This window comes from Artemia franciscana, chromosome 6 (assembly GCF_032884065.1).
Source record: "Artemia franciscana chromosome 6, ASM3288406v1, whole genome shotgun sequence".
Lineage (NCBI taxonomy): Eukaryota > Metazoa > Arthropoda > Branchiopoda > Anostraca > Artemiidae > Artemia > Artemia franciscana.
In genome coordinates this window covers 35,573,245-35,597,723 of record NC_088868.1, presented here as the reverse complement: position 1 = coordinate 35,597,723, position 24,479 = coordinate 35,573,245, and the positions used below count along the sequence as shown (strand labels likewise).

General features: G+C 34.3%; 1 protein-coding gene across 1 annotated transcript; it reads right to left on the bottom strand.

Annotated features, from left to right (window-relative positions):
- Positions 1 to 2,354: 2,354 nt before the first annotated feature.
- On the bottom strand, positions 2,355 to 24,421 carry LOC136028356 (uncharacterized). The gene is made up of 5 exons (XM_065706143.1): positions 24,283 to 24,421; positions 22,878 to 23,090; positions 18,315 to 18,527; positions 13,215 to 13,405; positions 2,355 to 3,081 (listed from the first exon to the last, which is right to left on the bottom strand). The coding sequence occupies exons 1-5, from the start codon at positions 24,284 to 24,286 to the stop codon at positions 2,452 to 2,454; spliced, it is 1,251 nt and encodes a 416-aa protein (XP_065562215.1). The 5' UTR covers positions 24,287 to 24,421; the 3' UTR covers positions 2,355 to 2,451.
- Positions 24,422 to 24,479: the final 58 nt, after the last annotated feature.

The window sequence follows — 24,479 nt, the reverse complement described above, 5'->3', positions numbered from 1 at the left end:
GTTAAAAATAAATTATTATTATTATTATTATTAAATCACCAATGCAACAGCACAAACACACACAAAAAAAAGAGAGACAGAAGGAGAAAAGGAAGACTGTTTTCCTAAATTAGTGATTAATATAGACCAGCACTTGAATGAGGCCTTAACCCTACTCATTCATACAATCACATAGGTCAAACAGCATAACCACACACAATCAACCATAAAGAATAATCCATGGACAGGCAGTCATGTCGTCAATAATTATAAGTCGTCATTTACCAAACAATAGAAAAAATAATATAGACAAATAATTCAGAGGCAACACCCAACATAAGGGCTCATCAGGAGAATACACTGGCCTATATAGGGTTTCGCCACTCTAAATTCTCTACCCAGCACAGTGTTGTGGCTACCACAGAATATCCATGGCATCCCCGCGTCAGGTATCACCCCCAAAATATATGCCTATGAAAGAAAAAAAACAGCAAATGTAAAACAACCAAGTAAAACCAAAACAAGCTTATCCTATTAATATATCCCTCCCTTTAGCAACAATAGGTAAACTAAATATTATAAATTTTACCAAATCACAAATATTAACACATTGCAAAAAACCTGAATGAACTAAACAATTATAGAATTCATCTTTACCATGTGGCTAATTTTTTAAGTAAATATATAATTTTTAGAAAATATATATATATATATATATATATATATATATATATATATATATATATATATATATATATATATATATATATATATATATATATATATATATAGAAACCAATCAGTTTTTTACGTTTTTTTTTATCAAAGACGTATGAATCTTTTTAAAGATGGAAAGGATGTAGACTTTTAAGCATGCGGAAGTTTAAGATTGTGTGATTCTTATCCAGAACCATCAGTTCTTATCCAAAAAAGTAATGGTTTGTATAAAACTAATATGAAAGAGGAAGATGCTTGGCAAGAAATAAATTTTGCTTAGAGACTTGGCGTAGACAAATTCATGTTACCTGTGCTTTTTAGGAAATTTTTTGCACCTAACGTTTGAACACTTTGCTCCTCGTATCGATTGGTTTTTCTTATCGGGTTTCCCATGTGTCTGAATAGACAATAAGAAACAAAAAAGTACGCCTAGATCCAGAAAACTTATTAAATCATAAATATATATATAAACAAAAGTTTTTGATATAAAAAACCTAACTATAATAACTGAATGATACATCGAAACGGTAAAATTATTAAAACTTAAATGATTTTGCAAAAAAATGTTCAAAAGGAGATCTTTGAAATCGACTGTGCTGCTGAACTGACTGACTGATCCACCTAAAAGTATTGAAAACAACAAAGTTAACTGTTTTCCTATTAGGCCGCTTGTTAGAACAAATAAATCTGTCATCTTAACAATTACCTTGAGAATGTAATTCTAAATTCTAACGTCTGAGCCTCATTATCTACATTGGTGACATATCAGAATTAAGTATGACCACGGTTTCAAGCATGTATCAAAGTCTTAATTTGCAGAGTTGGGCAGTGTTCAATTTCTAACACACAATTCATGATCAATCATTCAGAATTTAGATGTAAACATGGCTTCTAGAAAATAGACGCGACGGATACATGGAAGAAAAGTTCTATTTGTCTACGCAGTATTAATTTGGTGACTGCAAAGACCTACCATTAAACACCTTATTTGGTTGAGAGGGTTGTTTAAAAGACGCCAAACTCAGATGAATAACATATTATTGAAAAAAATAAAGAAGAAAAATATTGAATCAGAAAGCCACTTGAAATTGCATTTAAGCAGAGGAGTTTTTGTTCTCTCAAATACATTTGTTTTAAATTTTGCTCGTTAGTCGAGTCGACCTTCAGCTAAGATTATAAATGTTCTTTTAGCTTTTCATATGAGACTGCTTGACGGAAAGTAAAGGACCGAATTTAAATTAACGTCTACTGGAGTGTTGTTTAGAAGATGTCATACCTTACTAAGATGAATAACGTGTTATTGGAAAAAAGCCAGAAAATAATTGAATCAGAAATTTTATTGACATTGAATTTAAGAAGAGTAGTTTTTGTTCTATAAAATATATTTATTTTAAATTTTTCATGCCAATCCAGTGCACTTATTATTAAGGATTAGAAAAATTCTCAATACTTTTCATATGAGACTGCTTGACTGAAAGGGAAGGAACTAACTTAAATTATCTTCTACAGGGGTGCTGTTTAAAAGAAAGACAATTAGATCACCATGTATCGAATCCTTTATGCATATTTTGTATTAAATAAAATTTGTTAATCCTTTCAGCTAATCCGATAAAGTTAACCCTGACACATATTTAAAGTTCTAAAATTTATACATACCATAATTCATAAGATATTATTTTATTGTTGGCTATTTTTCAAGCACTAAGTTATAAAGAGGGGTCATTTACTGACAAATTATCAATGGGGCTCAAAGATTTAATTGTGAAGCGCGTCATTTACGATCTGAGGAGGAGTAAATCTTGTTTCAATATTTCCTCGGGGAAGATTAAATTCACTTGATAGATATCCACTATTGTATCCTTGTGAATTTAAAGAGTCTGTTTGAGGTTCGACGTAACTGGTAGTTGGTAACTCGTGATGGTTAGTGGTTGGTGTTGACTCGGTTACTGGTGACCAGGTGTGGAATAAGTTACTGGTGATTATGCCATTGGAATAGTTAGTTGACGATGACCCGTGATAAGAGCTGGATGATGATGATGATTCATCAGCAATGTTTTGTTGATTAAATGCTCGTGCGAATTCGACAGTTTGACGATATCGATGTTGAATTTTACACTGACTCATCCTTGTTTCAAATTGGTTTGGAGGAGCATAAGATTCATTAAATGTATTTCCTCTTGAATATCCTAGTGAAGTTGAATGCTCAATTTGAGGTTCGACGTAATTAGTTGTTGGTATGTTGTAATAGGTTGGCACTTCGTAGTTGTTGGCTGCTGATGATTCGTAATAAGAGTTATATGGCAGTGACTTATCAGTAATATTTGGTTGATAAAACGGGTTGGATCTTAGACGATATCCATGAACCTTCATGAACCAGTAGTTAATCTAAAAAAAGAGTGTTAAAATGGGTTTGTAAGAACATTTTGTCAGTATTAATTTGTCACTATCAGCTTAAACATTTTTTCACTGTCAAGTCAAGTAAAGCTATCATCTTTAAGTTAAGTCTGTCAAAATTTGTGTGACAAAATTTAGAAAATTGTTTGGTTACGAAAAGTTGCTGAAGCACTCTTAAGCAGGAAAAATGGGATGATCCGATATCTAGAATATAGGTTCCCAAATATATTTTTCTGGCCTTCTCGTAAAACGTAGTAGAGGAAGGTTCAAATTAGAAACAAGTTGTTTGAAATAGTGACAATATTTATTGAACCTTGAGATGAAAAGAAAGAGAAAAGATTCAAACGTTTGAATTCGTCTAATTTAGAAGGTGGATTACTGAAAAGGTGTGCTAAGAATATTTTAAAATTTCTCAGCTCCATCCTTCTCTGTTGTAATGGTAAATCACCAGGCTTTACTGTGATCCATTGCATCATCAATGTAGTATTTTTAATCAATATAATGCGCTTATGGGTTTCCCTTCATTCAAATCCCTCCTACATTGATTCTGGGGGGGGGGTAGATCCGCCAAACTAAACTGAAAATGAATATAAACATTAATTGAATAGACTTTCTCTGAGAAGAATCAAGTAGGACTGGTATTGTTATTGTATTCTTCTAGATGTATGGCGTAGATGAATAATATTTGCAACAGGTTAATCAAGCACCAGATAATATTTCAGATGATTATAGACCAATCTGGGCTGTTTCGGGGAGGCAAAGGGCAGACATTTAGCCAGGAACATCATAAAGATTCGTCACAAACCAAATTTTTTGGGTTGAGGGTAGGGGTGGAAAGTTGACTCCCAGTTTTTGTTACTATACTCAGAAAATATTGCTATGACCTTTAATTCTGCCAACCTCCTTACGCTACTTTGAATAGAGACGATTTTTGGCAGGTAGGTAGGTAGGTAGGCAGGTAGGTATGCGTTTATTTCATCAAAAAAATTATTAAAATTTCACTTACAATCAATAATATACTGCTCAATTTAGGGACCTAAAATGTCCCTGTTCAGCAGCAAAACTACAACAAATAAATGATAACTATTCATTCTAATCAAAGAAATACGCAAAAAAAAAGAAAAAGACGAAACACTATACAATCTCTAGACAGCCATCTCTCATCATAAAAAAAGTGATAAAAATTTAAAAACATAATTTATAATTTATTCAAAAAATAATTTTTTATTCTTACTTTAAATAACATAAGATTTTCAGAACACCTAACACTCTCTGGAATTGAGTTCCAAATAACAACACCTACATGTTTAATCATAAACCCAGATCGCGTTGTATGCCTGATTTCACTAGTCAGCTGATCAGAGCTCCTAGTAGAATAATCGTGATAATTTGAATTATATCGATAAAAACTTCTAAAATATTGAGGAGATAATCCATTTAAAACCTGGTATACAAAAATTAAAATCTGTTGAGATTTAATAAAATCAATATTCAAAATATCTAAATCTCTAAAACTATCTCTAGTACTACCACACGCAAGATACTCACCCAAACTTCTAATTGCCTTATTCTGCATAATCTGGACCCTTTTTACATGACTAGAAAAATTGCTTGCATACAATGAACAACCATACACTAAATAAGGATGGACAATTGAATAATAAATTGCTTTCAGGACATGTAGAGGAAAAAAATTATGAAATCTTCTTAAAATACCGACTCCGCGAGCCAATTTTGAAGATTGGCTCTTTGCAATGATGAATCCAACTAAAATTTATGTCAAAATAAAATACTAGATATCTACATTGAAAAACCTGACTAATGGAAACACCTTGTAAAAGAATACTATGACAGTTATTTACAACTTTACCAATACGACTAAATATCATATAATTAGTCTTCTCAGTATTCACTGCAAGAAAACTATGCTTTGTGAACTGAGATAAATTCTCCAAAGCTACATTAGTTATCTCTATAAGATCTTCGACAGATTCCCCAATCACTGTAAGCGCTGTGTCATCTGCGAATGATGTAACTACAGCACCAGGAAGGTAAAAACGCATTGTATCCACGTATATAAGAAACAGTAAAGGTCCTGATACCGAACCTTGGGGCACTCCACAATTCACATTGAAGGGTTTCCCTACCACATCATCTATCATAACTTTGATGGACCTACTATGCAAGTAAGACCTAAACCAATCCAAACACTTCTCACGGACTCCCAAACAAGCTAGCCTACTTAATAAAAGATTAAAATCAACGGTATCAAATGCTTTTTTTTTTAAATCTATGAACACAGTAAGAGGGATAAGATTCCTTTCTAGGGCACTATTAATGCACTCCATTAGATGGTATGCCGCATGAACAGTTGAATGTTTAGTTCTGAAACCGAACTGTGACTCACTTAATATTCCGAGCTTGTCTAAATATTCATACAGCTGTCGATGTACTATTTTCTCGTATATCTTTGAGAATAGTGGTAACAAGCTTATAGGTCAATAGTTCGTCATATCTTGCTTATTTCCTGATTTGAACAGTGGTAGGACCTTTGCTTGCTTAAGTGCTTCAGGGAATTGGCCGACTTCAAGTGACAGGTTAACGAGGTAGAGAAGACATGGTAGTAGATACACTGAAACTACTTTGAATGCTTTCAGATTCAAACCGTCAATACCAGCAGCATTTGACTTTAAATTCTTCACAATTTTTGTTAATTCTTCAATTGACGCTTTTTCAAATTGAAATTTATGATGCTCACCTCGATTATCTTCAAAGAGCGTGTCACATTTCACTGGGTCTCCGTGAGAAGTGTCTTCCCTGATTCTACTTCCAATACCAGAGAAGAATTTACCAAACTCGTCAGCATTCTGCTGCTTATCAGTAACTGTAACACCCTCGACAGTGATAGCATTTATGAGGCCATAATGTTTACCTGTGCCTTTAATCACGCCGTTAATGGTCTGCCAAGTGCCCCGTATATCACCTTTTTGTTCATTAAATTTTTCGATGTGATATTTTTTTTTTTGAACGTCTTAACTTATTTACTAAATTTCGTTGACGAATATATTCATTTTTACTTTCTTCAGATGAGTCATTTAAACTTTTAAAGAAGCAAGCGTTACGAGCATTTATAGCTTCAACAACTTCATCATCAATCCAGGGTTTTCGGGGGATATCTCGTTCTTTTTTTCTAGTAAGTTTCAAGGGACAAGCAGACTCAAATATCGGAGTAATTATCCCAAGAAAGTTGTCGAGGGCACGCGAGGGATCCGGTTCTTCATACACTTTATCCCACGATATTACACTTATTTGTTCACGGAACTCATGTAAATTTGCCGGCCGAAGATCTCTTATAAGTTTACGCCTAGACTTTTCGTAAGTCGGGCTCCGTTGCTTTATCGTACATGAAACAGGAAGATGATCGGATCCCGGATGGATCATGATATCACAATAAGAATCAGGAACTAAATTTGAAGGGAGAAACACATTATCAATAAGCGTAGCAGAATGTTCAGTTATTCTAGAAGGAAGGCGATTCATTGGAAAATAACCATGCGATAACATCAAGTTAAAAAACTCAAAATTATAGCTATTCAAACATAACAAATCAAAATTAAAATCACCCATGATTATGCATTCATTTTTTACAGACAGAAGTTTACGTAAATAATCATCAAATAAATCAAGGAACTCAACCGAGGGAGTGCTAGGTGGTTTAAAAACCAAACAAATTACTATCTTTTTATTCTCAACAAATGCAATTTCCACAGAAAAATTTCCACCTTCCCTTCAATCCAAAGGCATAAATCATCCCTTTCTTCAAATTTTATTGCATTTTTCAACAGAAAAGACAAACCTCCTTGTCTCATCCAATTTCTAACCTTCGAAATCATTTGGTAACCTGGAAAAATGTAAGACGAGAGACAGCTGTCCATAGATAAAAAGGTTTCACAAATACCTAATACATCAATACTACTATTCATAGCAGACAAAAAATTTTCAATATCCTCAGACGATGACGTAACATGGCAATTCCATTCAGACACACGTAAACTCTTATTTTCTTTCCGTATTGGAAATTCAAATGATACATACTGACTTTTTCTTACTGGCTCAGGGCATTTTACAACACTATCTTGAGCAATTTTACACTCTAAAATTTCATTAACATCTATAGCATTATTTTCTAATTCAACCGATGCTGCTGGTGTAATGGCAAAACTAATTATCAAGAAATAAGAACAATATAAACTGTACTGATTCCTACTGGAAAAAAGAAAAAATAAAATAAAATCTAAGCGACATCTTGCAACGACCATAGGCGACGGGGGAAAGCATCACTCGCAAGGCGTATATAAATTCGGCCTTGATCAGACCACACTTGTTTATTACCGTATTTTTCACGTGCTAGGTTCAGACTATCCCGTCTCTGCTTTGTTAAATTTTCTGATACAAATATACCCGTGCGCACTAGTTTCGACTTAAGCTTAAAAACTTTTTGGGCAATTTCTTTCGTCCTGAATTTGACTAGGACCAGAGCTATGGCATCTTGACGAGTTGTAGAACTGTTTATTTTAAATCTTCTCACTTCCACAATATCACCATCAGACACTTCAGATATTTCCATTTTATTGCAAATCACACCCCCGATTACAGACTTTAAGTCACTACTTGGAGGCTGTTTGATACCATTGAAAAGAAGACTATCTAGCCTTAAGTCCTGATCATACATATCTAATTTCTGCTCTGCATTTTTAACTCTCTCCTCAAGAAATATTATTTGATTTCTTAGGAATTTCAGTTCATTACTGAGGGCTAAGAATTTCGGTTCAAAATCAACAATCAAAGCTGAATAAACTTCACTAACGATAGTTGAACTCTGAGCTTTTATGGTATGCAAAGTGTCACTGGATAGAGACTGCCTACCAGCAGCAGTGGCCACTAGTTTTTCATTCAGCTTTTCGTCTATTTTTTTAGCAAGATTTTCCATCACACTTTGGATTTCCTGTTCTGTCGCGGAAATGCGAGTAATAATAGCCGACGATCCCGCTATAGTTTGTTGCCCAGGAATTGGAATTTGGGTTTTTAACTTCTCTTTGCAAAGTTCTATATAAATGTTCGGTTGATGAATAAAATCATCAAATGCTCCCTTTACACCCTTGCTAGTAGATTTCATAGCTTCAGCCTTATTTGCTTCAAACTGCACAAGCTGTGACTCGAGAACAAACTGGGTGTCACGGGACCCGTACCAAAAAACTAGATACTTAAAGACTTTTGACTTTGAGTTCGCAGTCTTTGGATCCAAAACCTCAATAATACGAACTGGCCAATCGGGGAACCCTCGAAACTTTGCTAGAGCCAGATCATGAATACTAAATTTAGCCATTATCTGTAGCTCAAATTTATCAAAAGTAGTTTACAGACCTGCTAATTGATTTCTTCACCGTACTGTTAAAAAATATCCAAATATCCAAGCATCCAAAATACTCGTGCCAAAAATCACACAAGGATTATCCTCAACCGAGGATAGGAACAGATAAATCACTATATCTGGTGGAAAACAAAAATCAGAAACTCTCTTATGCGAAGTCTAGCAAAGTGAAATATTTGACGAAGAATACATTATTTTTTATGTCGAGTAAAATGTTATGGTGGGTAAACTGCTCGAAAGTGTTGAAAGTATATCGTATTCATTAAATATTAAACTGAGAATGATAAAATATTTAAAAATATTCGCTTGCAAGCCCGGTAGAATCAGCTGTTACTTTTTCAAGACCTTAGAGTGGAGCCTAATCCTGGAAGTTGTTCTGAAACCCCTAAGAGATAATCAAAAGTACTAACTCATCAATCTAGCGCCTTATCAATGGTTTTTTTCTAAGTTATCCTTGTAATACGTCTATTTCTAACGTTAGACGTGTTGCAAAATTTATCAAAAGTTGGTATGAAGTTTATCTATGCTTGGAATATTAAATTCAGAAATATGCTGCGTTCTGCTATGTCGGCTGTCTTTTCCCCTCTGCGCCTATTAGTAATAGAAGTAGTGATGATTTCATAGTTGGGACTCGTCAGTGGGAGAAAATAAAACCAAGGAGCTGGTCAGCAAGGGGCAGAATTAACATTATCCTGATGACAAGGCTTGGTATGAAAACCATGAAAGTCGTCCCTACAAAATCAGTTACTTTAGTGGGAGGCTCAAAAATGAGTCTATCTCTTTCCTTGAAGAAGAAATTAAACATAAACTAAAAGAAGGTGTTCACAAGTCGATGTTCTTTGGAGTCTTTCCTGATATGAAGCTTGACTTAAGCCATGCAGAGTCCAAGGGTATGATATATTAAAGAAGAAGGACTATCTAAAGTGCTTATGTTGTATAAAGTGGAATCAAAATCAAAGAAAGGCTTGGGTACGTAGCAGAATACATTCAAAATGCTATCCTTAATAAGGAGAAGCTGGCTTTTGAGTAGTTTGACTTCGCCAACAATATATCAGGACGTTTGGAAGGAGTTCAAGGTCATGAAACCAGAATTTTCATTCGGTACATTAATACATTCGGTACATTTCATACGGTAAGGTACATTCAAAATGCTAGTCTTAATGAGGAGGAGCTGGATTTCAGTCATTTTATTTTGCCTACAATGTGTCGGGATATTTTGAAGGAGTCCAAGCTCATGTGACCAGAATTTCCATATGGGAAATTCTGGTCACATGAATTAAACTGAAATTCCACATTTTCGTTAATTACAGCTTGGACCATGGTGCCGGTATCCCCAGAGCTACCTTTGCCGATGAAAAGTGATGCTGGATTATGCACTGATGAATAAAAAAACTGTCAAATAAATTTGTCTAGTTTAAAGCTACCATAAATGACCATCAGTATATACCTGAAGCCAACAAAAGGCACATGTTATGTGAGTGCTACTCCTTCCCTTAGTTTCTGCTTGTTTTGAGTTTGACTTGGTTATTTTTGTTTTGATATCAATATATTTATTGATGGCGGTTTACTATAGGTTGGCACTTGAATAATCATTTGCCCGTATTTTTATTCATCTTTTTGTTAATTTGACATCTGTATTGACATGGCGTATTTCAGTTTAATTCATCACTCCCTCGACATTTCCTGAAGTTCTTGGCTTCATGGTAATAGCAGTAGTAGTGGTAGTATTAGTAATTGTAGTGGTAGTAGTAGTAGTTACAGAAGTAATGATAATAATGATAGTAGGATTCATAGTAATAACAGCGCTACTTAAAATAGCACTACTAGCATTAGTAGTATGCACATATTGCATTTTGGTCTTTATTCATCTTTTGGTTAATTGACATTTGAATTCACACAGTGCATTTTGATATAGTTCATCATTCTCTCAACATTCTCTGAAGTTTTTATCTTCAAGTCATTAACTGTAGTAGCAATTGACATACACCCTGAAATTTTCAGCTTAAAAAAGTAGGGTGTTCCTAAGACATAGCTGATCCCCATAACATGTCCTCAAATTTTCGCCTTAATACCCTTAGCATTGGTAGTCCCTGCAAAAGATGAAGTACTTGGATTACTAGTACTAGTATCCATGGGCGCCCCGAGCCTTTTTTCAGAGGGGGACCTATGTGATTTAATCAAATAACTACCAGATTTCTACCCAATAAAAAAAAAATTGATCGTCAAATATAATGTAATATCCAAAGATTACAAAGTATGTATAAAATGATAGTTAGAGAAAAATAAGTGAATTAGAGACTGATTAGAGGAATTTGTTAATTAGAGAAATTAGAGAGTGTCAGCAGGTGGCCAAGTCGTTTTTTATTCATTATAGACCTAAGAGCAGTTTTCACCAACTTGAGCTTGAAAAAAATTTCTTCCTCCTATTCTTTTTTGAAATTGATAAACAGAAGGAAGTAACACGCCAACATTTATTAATTCAATAGAACTGACTGATTTACCCACCCATGACTAAAATTTGAAGAATAACGCTATGAATATACTAATGTATAATTTTAATATCTCAGAGGCTGTGTGCAGTAAATCACGCCAGCTTGCAACTGATTTATGTAACAAAATATGCAAAAAAAATACTGGATGAAAAACTGCAAAAGAGCAGTCTGTAACCAGTACTGTACCTAATCCAGGTTACCATAGGATAGAATATCTAGTTTTTACCTTGGCTTTAATACCAACTATACCTATTTCTAATAAAGGGGGGCATTGGAGATTTTCAATATCTCTAGCTGGGGCCCTACCTATTTACCCCTATAACTGTTACTAAAATTTATCTAAGTCACTGCTGTCTCTATCAGACAGTTTTATAGTGGCATACACTACTATGGATGATTCCCTACACTTTTAAGTCATAAAATAATGAATTAAAATCATTAATTCAATTGAAATAAAATTTTAATCAAATCAAGTTGCCATCAATGCGAGGTTAATTGGAAAAAAAACAAGACAGATAGTCTGAGCGAGAGACATAGCTAGCATAAGCCGTTTTGAAAGTAAGGTCAGGAAAGTAAGTAATTAATAATACAGAGAGATGGAGGAACTACAAACAACTAATTTTGTGTTTCGTCGGCTAATGCACAGTTTGAACTCCTAATACATTACATAAAAAACACTTTCCTTAAATATTCATATGCTTTGACATCATTATGGTTGGATACTTGGAACAGGACTTGGAAGCTTCCTTTTTTATCATGAGCCCTACTCCTGACCCATGCACCCTATCTTTCCTACCTGAGTAAATATATTTATATGTGTTAATTTCATGCCTCCTATCCCTTGGATATGAGTTTCTAATACTTCTTATAAGTCTACTTGGATTCTTTTGAATTCGTGAGTTAAAATGTTAATATTATATTTGTTTTTAACAGCATAACACTCTAAACTGGAAGTTTCATTTTCTATTAATCGTTGAAATAATTATGGCCCCAGGAAAAGTAATGGTCCCAAAGCCAGTGCACCAACGTCTCTTTTTAAGTCTAAACAAAGTACTTAAGTCAGCTTAGAACTGGACAGTAAGAAGTCCCAGCAAACTCCAAACAATGAAAGCTTTGCGCGATCCTGGTACCCATCTTGGTCACAACATGGTTTTCCACAAAGAGCAATGCTCTTTTATCAACAAGAGTTAAGATCCTGCAGAGACAATCTCAAGATTATCGCTTTCAATTCATCGAATATTTATGCTTACAAATGTTATGCTACTGCGGGGAGGCAGCCCATAATAGAAAACTTAGCTAGGAAAATGTTTTTCAGCCTACAAAAGCAAACTAAAGCAAGCAAAACCCAGAGGAATCATCTATTAATCAGTTCCCAGTGCAAATGCTATGTCATGTACTAATCTATAATTTCCTCAAGGGGCACAACTCCTCAAGGTCCCCCACAGAACTTTTAGCAGTCATAGTCGTAGGACGGATAGGAAAGCTCGAGAAAGGTTTAACCTGATACCACTTTGAAGTTACGCAAGTAGGGTTTCTTTATTGGGGATAGAGACGGAGAACGAAACTTGTGACAGAGTAGAGACCCTAAGACCATTACACAACACCGGTAGTTTTATATCCGGCCTATCTTCGTCTGGGCATTTGGAAGGGGAAAAAGGTTTGTAAATGAGCCATGCAACAGAGCCGATAAGAACTCTGAGCCATGCAACTCTGTAATAATGTAGGTAAGATCGCTCTGTTATTCCATCTGTAATCTATTAATCCGTTATTCTGTCATATTAATATTGATTATTCCCATTGGTATTCTATAGACATCGAACTTCAACTTGTTGTGATCACACTACTACCTAAGTCTTACAACTAAAATTTAACTTTCAAATTAATGCTGAATCTAGCCAGTGTCATAATTTACCTCTGTGAAAGATAAATACAACGCTAAATCCTCATAATTTTCGTTATCAACAAGTGCATCTATCGTGTGTCGAGAGAACAAACATTAACGAATCGTCGCTGTTACAAGTCTGCCCATAAGTTTTTAAATTGGATTAAAACAAAAGTTTAAACAGGCTAATGACACTAAAAAATAACAATTTGACAAATTCAATCTGACTAAATACGGATCAAATGCATCAAAATAGGTAAAACATATCAAAAAGCATCATCAGAATGAATGAAGTAAACCCATATTCAACTGTGCTTACCTGCAGCATGGATAAGCCGGCTTCTTGCATCAATTTTCTTTTGTCTTCCTCAGTTGGGTATGGCTGATGTCTATTGTGAAAAAACCACCGTTTTAAAACTTCAAATCCCTCTTTGGGGATCTCCTCTAAGCTGCATTGTAAATCTGAGCCATCTGAATTATTTGAAAACAGGGGACCCGCGTGAAAGTAATCTAAAAGATTTAAAATTTATAAAAAAGTGTTTTGGTTATAACTTGTATGTTTCAATTATTAGATTATTCGATTTTTTCGTTTGCGAGAGATGGCTAAGAAAAACACTCAACATAGGAGATTAGAATAGAAAAAATTGTGTTCAAATGAATGGGCTTAGAACAGGCATGCAAAAATTCCAAAACTGCCAGTAGCAGAACTCCAAAAGCTACCGGCACTTTAGCCGGCACTACCGGCACAACTTGTATTTTGACAGCTTTGCTTGGAACAGTTCTTTACCACAATTTGTTTGATATGTTAACACAAATATCCAAAAACTTGAAGAATAGGACGTTATCTGTGCTTACTAGGTATTTCAATTACAAATATGAGAATTTGGAGAATTATAAGAATTTCGATTAGATATTAGAACTAAAGATTAAAACCATTAGACAATCAAAAGTAGATACCCCCCTTCTTACTCCCAACCAACTTCAATCATCAAACTACAATCAATTTAATTTATCTAGTTATATTACAAATCCTATTATAAAAAAAACTAAGTCCTATTTTCTTTTTCAATGCTTTCATTTTCTTTTTTCATTCAGAAAATTATACTTAATTTGTACCTTCTCATTTTTCAATGACTTCATCTTCTCTTCTAATTGGAGATATAGAGGGTGTATTTATATTCACCATTCATTCAACTTTCAAAAGTTTTAACAAAAGAGAATCTAATTTAGAACTGATAGATTACAGATAAAAAACCATAAATATGAAGACAAAAACTCAACTGGAGCAAATGTTGTGAAATAGGAAGTATAGAACATTTTTCAAGTTTTGCGATTAGCTATGTCGATTACCTATCTAGATGATAATGCTCTAGAGCAGGGCTTCTTAAACTATGAGTCGTAACCCCATTTGGGGTCGCGTAGCAAAATTATGGGGTCGCGAGTGATAAAATACAATTTAACGAAAAATATTTTTTAACTTGTAAAATTATTGTTATAAAGAAAAATAACAATCATCGTAGATAAATATATCATAAAATCTTCTGGTTCGGAAAGACTGTTTATACCAGCATTTCTATTCCGATCATTATAATATATTGTATAAATTTACTATGAATCAGAATATGTTATAGACATTTATAAAAAATGTAGATTTATTTTTGTCAATCTCTTAAAACCGAAATAATCCTGATAAATATTATCTACAAAATTTCTAAGTATTATTTCGAAGAAACTATATAAACATTTCGTGTTATTTTCATTTAGCCATTGTATGATTGTGAACGAAGTGAATTTTATTCTGAATTAATCAGTTTAACCCTTTCGCGACCGACGTGACCTTACAGTCCCGGCATGTAAAAATCCTTTGGGCGCTTCTTAATTGATCGATAGCACCAGAATTGAACGATGTGCTTCAGGATTCTGTTAAGGTCATAAATTTTATTAAGAGCCATGCCCTTAACAGTCGCTTATTTTCAAATCTCTGTAAGGATACGGATTCCAACTACATAACTTTGTTATTACATATAGAAGTAAGATGGTTGTCAAAAGGTCAAAGTTTTAAAAGATTATCAAACAGTTCGTGGTAACGAACTGTAGTAAGGAGCGACCCGGCTCAATAGTAACCGAAACTCTAAAAAACGGAATTTTGATACCAATAGTTACATCAAAAGAATTGTATTTTAATGCTGATTTTAAATATATAAGTTTCATAGAGATTAGTCTTACCCATCAAAAATTACGAGCCTGATAAAATTTGCCTCATTTTTGAAAATAGGGGGGAACACCCCCTAAAAGTCATACGATCTTAACGAAAATCACACCATCAGATTTAGCGTATCAGAAAACCTTCTTGTAGAAGTTTCAAGCCCCTATCTACAAAAATATGGAATTTTCGCATTTGCCAGAAGACAAATCACGGATGCTTGTTTATTTGTTTTTTTGTTTGTTTTTTTTTCCAAGGGTGATCGTATTGACTCGGTGGTCCTAGAATGTCGCGGAAGGGCTCATTCTAACGGAAATTAAAAGTTCTAGTGCTCTTTTTAAGTGAACAGAAAATTGGAGGGCATCTAGGCCCCCTCCCACGCTCATTTTTCCCCCAAAGACACCGGATGAAAATTCTGAGATAGCCATTTTATTCACCATAGTCGAAAAACCTAATAACTCTGTCTTTGGGGACGGCTTACTCCCCCGTAGTTCCCGTGGGAGAGGCTGCAAGTTACAAAATTTGACCTGTGTTTACATATAGTAATGGTCACTGGGAAGTGTACAGACGTTTTCAGGGGGATTATTTTGGTTGGGGGGGGGGGGGGGTTACATGGGAGGATCTTTCCATGAAGGAACTTCTCATGGGGGAAGAAACTTTCAATGGAGGGGGCGCAGTATTTTCTAGCATTATTTAAGAAAACAATGAAAAAATAAATATGAATAGTTTTTTCTACTGAAAGTGAGGAGCAGCATTAAACTGAAACCGAACAGAAATTATTACGCATATGAGGGGTTTACCTCCTCGTAATACCTCGCTCTTTACGCTGAAGTATTTTTAGTAATTTCAACTATTTATTCTACGGCCTTTGTGATTCAGGGGTCATTCTTAAAGACAAAATTTAAGCCTTGGGACAAAATTTGGGAAAACAAAAACTTGGGACAAAATTTAAGCTTTAGTGTAAAGAGCGAGGTATCGAAGAGGGGTGAGCCCCCTCATATACGCAATAAAAACATACGAATATAGAAGTTCGCTACGTAAGTTAATTCGTAAGTTACGTATATTTTTTACTTATGAAGACGTTCGTAAAAAACTAAAAGTTATAGTTGCCTTTTTAAGCAATCAAAAAATTGGAGGGCAGCTAGACCTCCTCCTTCGCTCCTTTTTTCTCAGAATCTTCCGATTAAAACTATGAAAAAGCTATTCAGCCAAAAAAATTAATATGCAAATTTCGTTTTAATTATTTATGTGCGGAGAGCCAAGATCAAAACATGCATTAATTCAAAAACGTCCAGAAATTAAAAAAAAACAAGTTTTTTTAAATGAAAGTAAGGAGCGACGTTAAAACTTAAAACGAACAGAAATTACTCCGTATATGAAAGGGGCTTTTCCTCCTCAACGCACCGCTCTTTACGCTAAAGTTTTTACCTGTTTTAAAATGTAGAGTTAAGAGAAAGATTCAAACTTTAGCGTAAAGAGCGGGGCGTTGAGGAGGAAAAGCCCCTTTCATATACGGAGTAATTTCTGTTCGTTTTAAGTTTTAATGTCGCTCCTTACTTTCATTTAAAAAAACTGTTTTTTTTGTTTAATTGTTATTAAAGGACGAGATCGAAATATTTTTAACTGAACGAAAATGTGAATTTGCTGTTTTTTTTTTTTTCAAAATGGCTTGTGTCTATCCAAGCTGTGTTATTTGTCAGATATTTTTGCGAAGTTAAACGATCTTAACTTTTCTCTTCAAGGAAAAAATTGCGATATATTTACTTCAAACGATAAAACTGAAAGTTTTATTAAAAAGATCCGCATTTGGAAAAGTAGGGTCGAAAAAAATTCGTTCGAAATGTTTTCCAGGGTCGACAATTTTGTAATTGAGAAAATTCATCGTAAAACTTTTATTGCAAAAAGTATTTGTAGATCACTTAAAAGCGCTGGAAATACAGTTCCGGACATATTTTATATTAAATATTGATTTACAAAAAAATAGTTTGGATTCAAAGGCCGTTTTGGATTGGCTTAAGTGAGATTGATCATCTGACACTTTAAGCTCAAGAGGAATTTGCTGAGCTTTCGTGTGACTCGAACTTAAAACTACAATTCCAGAAAAAAGCCCTTGGCTGAATTCTGGATCGGAACTAGAACTGAATTTCCCACAATCGCCGACATGGCGTTAAATGTACTTCTGCCATTCAACACCACATATTTATGTAGAAGTTACTTTCTCAGCTTTAACACACATTAAATCCCAATATCGTTCAGCGGTAAAAAACGTTGAAGAGGTCTTACGTCCAGCAGTTTCAAACATTACACCAAGATTTGATTTTTTATGCAATAAAAAACAGGCACACCCATTTCATTAAATTTTTAACGTAAACTTTAATTTAATATTTACCACGCAACTACTTGGATATATACGAGAGAATTAAGACGGTCAGAATCCACTTTTGTTTTTGAAACCATAATAAAAACATTTCCATAACATTTTGTGCAAATTCCAATTTTAGATTTTTATATGTTTCAAAACGAATTCTAAATTTATATATTTTCATATGCATATGTATATTGTTACCTAATAAATATATCATCAAAAAATATTAATTTATTTTTCTTTTATATTTGTTGGGGTCGTTAAGAAACTCGCAATCATAAATGGGGTCGGGAATTACAAAAGTTTAAGAAGCCCTGCTCTAGAGTCTATATCTAATGTAGTCATATGGTGGGAAATCAGAAGTTTCAAAGGTGGTATATTTGCCACCTAATGGAACCATTAGGTGGTTCCATTATGGTTCCATTTATTCCTAATGGAATAAATTAGTTTATTCCATTAATGGAACATATCATGGAACATATCATTAATGGAACATAAATGGAACATATCGTAAACTGTAGTGAATCACTCTTTTGTGTTTTTTGTTAATTTTGTTAATTAACTCTTTTGTTAATTACCTTCCGATATGATTTATTTGATTTAATCACGAATCTACGCAATATATCGTAAAAAATCAAAAGATTTAAGAAGAAATCACTAGTTTTTGAACAAAAATCAATAGAAATCACTAGCTAGAAGAAAATCACTAGGCAACATAAAAAAATTGATAGAAATAGTGATGAGTCATTACGGGTGGCGACCCTGCAGATATTGCAGCCAGTTTTTCTTTCGCATAAACTACCCAAATTTTAGGAAGTTACAAGATCAAAAAAACTAGTTTGTTAACTTACTTCTCGTTGCATAGTGCAGCGCTGGGTCGGGTAATCCATTTTCTTTTACGACATACTGATGGATCTTTGAAGAAAAATGCTGTTTTAGAAGTCCATTAGAAGGGAACCTCTTATTACATGCTGTGCAAGAGAAAGCTTTGGAACGAACGTCCCTGGTGTAAGTACTGGTTGGGTTTTGTCCCCGGATGATACTGGAGCTTGAAAGTTCTGGAACTAAATATATTGTCAAGGTTTTAACTTGTCTTAGAGTTTGAACACGGCATCTCTAGGCTTTCACACTAATTTGATAGTTTAAACTGAAATTAAATCCAAAATGATTAAAACAAAACCTGAGGTATTGTCTAGCACTTGGTAAAATAAAATATATAAAAAGTAAGGTAACTGATGAAAGAAAAGACAAAAAGGCTAGGTCTCTAGACCAGAACATAATTTGTACTTTACTGAAGAAACGAAAAATTATCGTTGAATGTCAGGTCAATATGCATAAACTGATGTTTATTCCTGAAAGTCTTAATGATTTTTTATTTATTAAGCTCAAAAAAATGAAAATGCTTTTTCGTATTTTGTTTTCATTATAGAGCACAATATGCTAAGGTCTTAAGGAGGCATGAGGGTGGTCAACGCCAGTCATGTTAGTTTTTGCTCGTTTTGAATTTGACATGGTTATTTATTGTAATTTTTGTATGTTTTGGATGTCCTTTATTTTTTTTATGGTGACTTGTGATAGTTTTATACTTGGAAAATTATTTGGATTTATTTCCGCTCATTTTTGGTTTAGCGATGTTCTTTGCTCTTCTTAGAAAGACTTCTTTTGTGGAAAAAGTTAATATCCTGAATTCGCCACCACTACTAATATATTTATTTATTGGTATTTACTGATATAAGGCACTATAAAAAAAATACTACATTAAGAATAAAAGAAATAATTTACTATGTAGATGTTTAAGATAGCTTCAACATGGGAAAACTGTAAATGAAAATGTCGGTGAAAACCATTTCTAGGAGTTAAGTTGCTCATGGTCAAGATGTATTTTCGCCTTTCACCCTCCCGTCCTTCCTGTCCTCCTAAGAAATGCAGAGATACTTCATTACTAAAAATATCCATGTCTTTTAAAATATAATCAGCTATTGAAGACAGGTATCCCATTGGAAGATAAAAGGATCTTACAGCCCTATACATGTATAGAAAAGGAAAATTTTGATACTGAAAATCAACAATATATAAAAGTGGTAAGTTAATAATACAATTTATTTAAGTGACATATTTCTGTGAAAAAGGTTACATTTTCAAACTTTTTTATTTAGACCTCCATGTTGAGCTCAGATTATCCTCCCCTTAGAAAATTTATTTGAACGTCTGCTAATCCTTATGAGACTTGAAGGAATGAAAGCGTTCAGCATAAAGGGAGAGGTTTCGTCAGTTTAAATTTTTCATTTTATTTTTAATTCCTAATATACAAAATTAACTCTGTTTCTCGAGATATTGCTGTCCAAAATTCGATTTTGATTTAAAGAGCTGTGTTTGAGGAGGCAATAGTCCTCCTTTCATTGAGTAACCTCAGGATTGCTATTAAAACCAATAAAAACTAAATAAAAAATTGTAGAAAAATTACAAAATTTTCTTCAATTGTTTGTTTTTTAAATGAAAGTAAAGACTGACATTAAAATAATCAGGAAGCTAAGAAAAAGGCAAACTCTTTTTCTGGAACGATTTTTGCTCATTTTCAGCTTTAGTCCTACTCGTTACTTTTATTTGAAGCCACGGTATTTAACGTTATGCATGTTTTATAGCTTTCTTAGGGTAATTATGGTCTAAGGTGAAATACACTCTATGCGCGAGGGATAATCATTAACTTGGCTTAAATACATCTATCAGCTTATAAAATTTTAGGCCGCTGATGCAATATGCTTGAAAGCGATTTAATGGGAGTCCAAGCCCTTAGAGTAAAGAATATTTTGACGCGATGTAAATAAGATAAATTTATCACAGAGGGTTCCTAAGGAAATAAATATACGTCTAGTCTCTATAACGATTTTATTCATAGAGAATGGCGGCAAAAATCTCTTGTTTTCTGACACAAAATGGCTGTAAAGCATTGAAATATTTGGTGATGAAGAATTAGAATCATGTCCTTACTTGAAGGAGGGTCCTTGCAGGTTTTTAAACATAAAAACCAAAGAAATCCTAATTTGTCAGAGTTTCGTAGGTTTTTATTTAGCAATCATAGAAATCCTGGTTGAGCAGGATCTGAGACATGAGTTCCTTCTTAATATCAAATTCAAGAATACCTCACGAACGGTCATCCGCTCTTAAATTAAAATACCCCAATTTTTACAATTTTTCCGAATTAACACCCCCCTACAATCCTCCAAAGAGAGCGATCCATTTCAGTTATGTCAATCACGTATCTTGGACTTGTGCTTATTCTTTCCACCAAGTTTCATTTTTATCTGTCCGCTTTGAGCGTTTTCCAAGATTTCTGGTCCTCATCCTAATGACACTGGATCCGGTCGGGATTTAAAATAAGAGATCTTAGTTTTGAGTTCATCTAAATATGAAATTTTATTAAGATACAATCACTCTTTCGTAAGTCAAAAATACCTCATTTTTTCTAATTCCTTAGAATTAACCCTCCCCCCAACGCCCCCAAAAGAGAGCAGATTCGTTCTGATTATGTCAACCCCGTATCTAGGACTTGTGCTTATTTTTCCCACCAAGTTTCATCCCAATCCCTCCACTCTAAGCGTTTCCCAGGATTTTAGGTTCCCCCCAATTTCCCCTTCACCGGATCCGGTAGGGATTCGAAATAAGAGTTCTGAGACACAATATCCTTCTAAACATCAAATTTCATTAGGATCTGATCACTCCTTCGTAAGTTAAAAATACCTCATTTTTTTATTTTTCGGAATGAACCCTCCTCCCCCAACTCCCCCAAAGAGAGCGGATCTGTTCCGGTTATTTCAAACACGTATCTAGCACTTATGATTATTTTTACCACCAAGTTTCATCCCGATCCCTCCACTCTAAGCATGTTCCGAGATTTTAGGTTCCCCCCTCAGTTCCCCCCCCCTTCAATGTCACCGGATCCAGTTGGGATTTAAAATAAAAGCTCTGACACACAATATTCTTCCAAACTTCAAATTTCATTAAGATCCGATCACTCTTTCGTAAGTTAAAAATTCCTCTTTTTTCCTAATTTTCAGAATTAACACCCCTCCAACTCCCCAAAACAGAGCAGATCCATTCCGGTTATGTCAATCACGTATCTAGGACTTCTGCTTATTTTTCCCACCAAGTTTCATCCCGATATCTCCACTCTAAGTGTTTTCCAAGATTTTAGGTTCCCCCCAACTTCCCCTTCACCAGATCCGGTCAAGATTTAAAATAAGAGCTCTGAGACACAATATCCTTCTAAACATCAAATTTCATTAAGATCCAATCACTGCTTCGTAAGTTAAAAATACCTCATTTTTTTAATTTTTCAGAATTAACCCTCCTCTCCCAACTCCCCCAAAGAGAGCGGATCCGTTCCGGTTATTTCAATCACGTAACTAGGACTTATGATTATGTTTGCCACCAAGTTACATCCCGATCTATCCACTCTAAGCGTTTTCCAAGATTTTAGGTCCCCCAACTCCCCCCAAAGTCACCGGATCCGGTCAGGATTTAAAATAAGAGCTCTGGGACAGGATATCCATCCAAAAATCAAATTTCATTATTATCCTATCACTCCTTTGTAAGTTAAAAACACCTCATTTTTTCTAATTTTTAAGAATTAACAACCCCCCCCAAACTCTCCCAAAGAGAGAGGATCCATTCCAGTTATGTCAATCACGTATCTAGAGCTTGTGCTTATTTTTTCCACTACGTTTCATCCCAATAGCTCAACTCTAAGAGTTTTCCAAGATTTTAGGTTCCCCCCTCAATTCCCCCCGATGTCAACGGGTCCAGTCGGGATTTAAAATAAGAGCTTTGAGACAAAATATTCTTCCAAACTTCAAATTTCATTAAGATCTGATCACTCCTTTGTAAGTTAAAAATACCTCATTTTTTCTAATTTTCAGAATTAGCCCCCCCCCAACTTCCCCAAACAGAGCAGATCCGTTCCGGTTATATCAATCACGTATCTAGGACTTCTGCTTATTTTTCCACCAAGTTTCATCCCTATCACTCCATTTTAAGCGTTTTACAAGATTTTAGGTCCCCTCCCAACTCCCCCAATGTTACCGGATCTGGTCAGGATTTAAAATAAGAGCTCTGAGACACGATATTTTTCCAAAAAAATTTCAATAAGATCCCAACACCAATTTGTAAGTTAAAAATACTTCATTTTTTCTATTTTTTCCGAATTAACCGATCCACTCCCCCAGATTGTCAAATCGTGAAAACGACTATTATTTCTAATTTAATGTGGTCTGGTCCCTAATACACTTGCCAAATTTCATCGTCCTAGCTTACCTGAAAGTGCCTAAAGTAGCAAAACCGGGACAGACAAAGAGACGAACAGAATTTGCGATCGCTATATGTCACCAAGTGCCATAAAAACTATTTTGCTAACTTACTTCTCATTGCGTACTGCAACGCTGGGTCGGGTAATCCATTTTCTTTTACGACATACTGATGGATCTTTGAAGAAAAATGCTGTTTCAGAAGTCGAGTAGAAGCGAACCTCTTATTGCACGCAGTGCAAGAGAAAGCTTTGGGGCAAACATCCTTGCTGTAAGTACTGGTTGGGTTTTGTCCCCGGATGATACAGGAGCTTGAAAATCCTGGAACTAAAAATATTGTCAAGATTTTAACTTGTCCTAGAGCTTGAACACGGTATCTCTAGGCTTTCGCACTATTTTGATAGTTTAAACTGAATTTAAATCCAAAATTATTAAAACACAACCTGAAGTATTGTCTAGCAATTGTTAAAATAGAACGTATAATAAGTAAGGTAACTGATGGAAGAAAAGACAAAAAGGCAAGGTCTCAAGACCAGAACATAATTTGTACTTTACTGAAGAAACAAAAAATGATCGTTGAATGTCAGGTCAATATGCATAAACTGATGTTTATTCCTCAGAGTCTTAATGATTTTTTATTTATTAAGCTCAAAAAAGTGAAAATGCGTTTTCCGTATTTTCTTTTCATTTTAGAGCACAATATGCTATGGTCTCGAGAAGGTATGGGGGTGGTCAAACCCACTCGTGTTAATTTTTGCTTGTTTTGAACTTGACTCGGTTATAACGATTTTTGCTCATTTTAAGCTTTAGTGCTACTCGTTAATTTTATTTGAAGAAAATATGAAACCCTTTTTTATTTTGCAACAGATAGATACGATTTTTTTTCTTATCGAGACGATATGTTCGTCAAAGAATAAAAATAACTAACACCTTAAAAGATATGGAACAAACCATAACAAATTGAAAGAGTTTGAGTGGGACAAGAGATGTAAACAGGTGGAGTGGGCATTCCTATACAAAATTTATTTTGAGGATTTGTAATTTATCATCAAAGTTTATTATTTATTGCTTATTTACTCTCATTAATTCCCGCAAAGTGCCTTGGTGAGACCTATGCCTAGAGGTGAAATGTACATGCAGGATTGGGCCAAAAGCGACCACACTCCTCATAGGATCTTAGAAAATTTTCTTTAAGTTTCTTGTATTTGTGCATAGTTCCTTAAATTTCTTAGATCTGTACCTCCTCCTATAATGAGTACATATGTACGTGCCTACTAGAGATCGTATATGACTGGCTTATTCATGAACCCCTGAATGTAAATTAGATTTTTTAAGCTGTCTTGAGATTCCTGTATCGTTGTTAATTTTATCAAGAATTTTGTTTATTTACAGAATATTTTTTTATTCCATTCAATATAGAATTGACAAAGATTCTTGAAATAAAAAGTCTTTAGCTGCAAACTACCTAGGGCAAGAAAAACTCATAACAATCTTTGCAAAAATAGGAAAAGTAACTTACTCATTGTTGAAAACGAGTATATCCAATCCAAATTGAAAACGCTTGAGCTTAACTGAATAGATTATAAGGAAAGAAGCAATAAGATGCACTACCAAATTATGTCTCCAGGGACACAAGCCTGGTGTGAATTAAAAGTAACTCTTCACCATGATTATAAGACCTTTGATGATTATCCACTTTGAAATTATTTTAGCTAT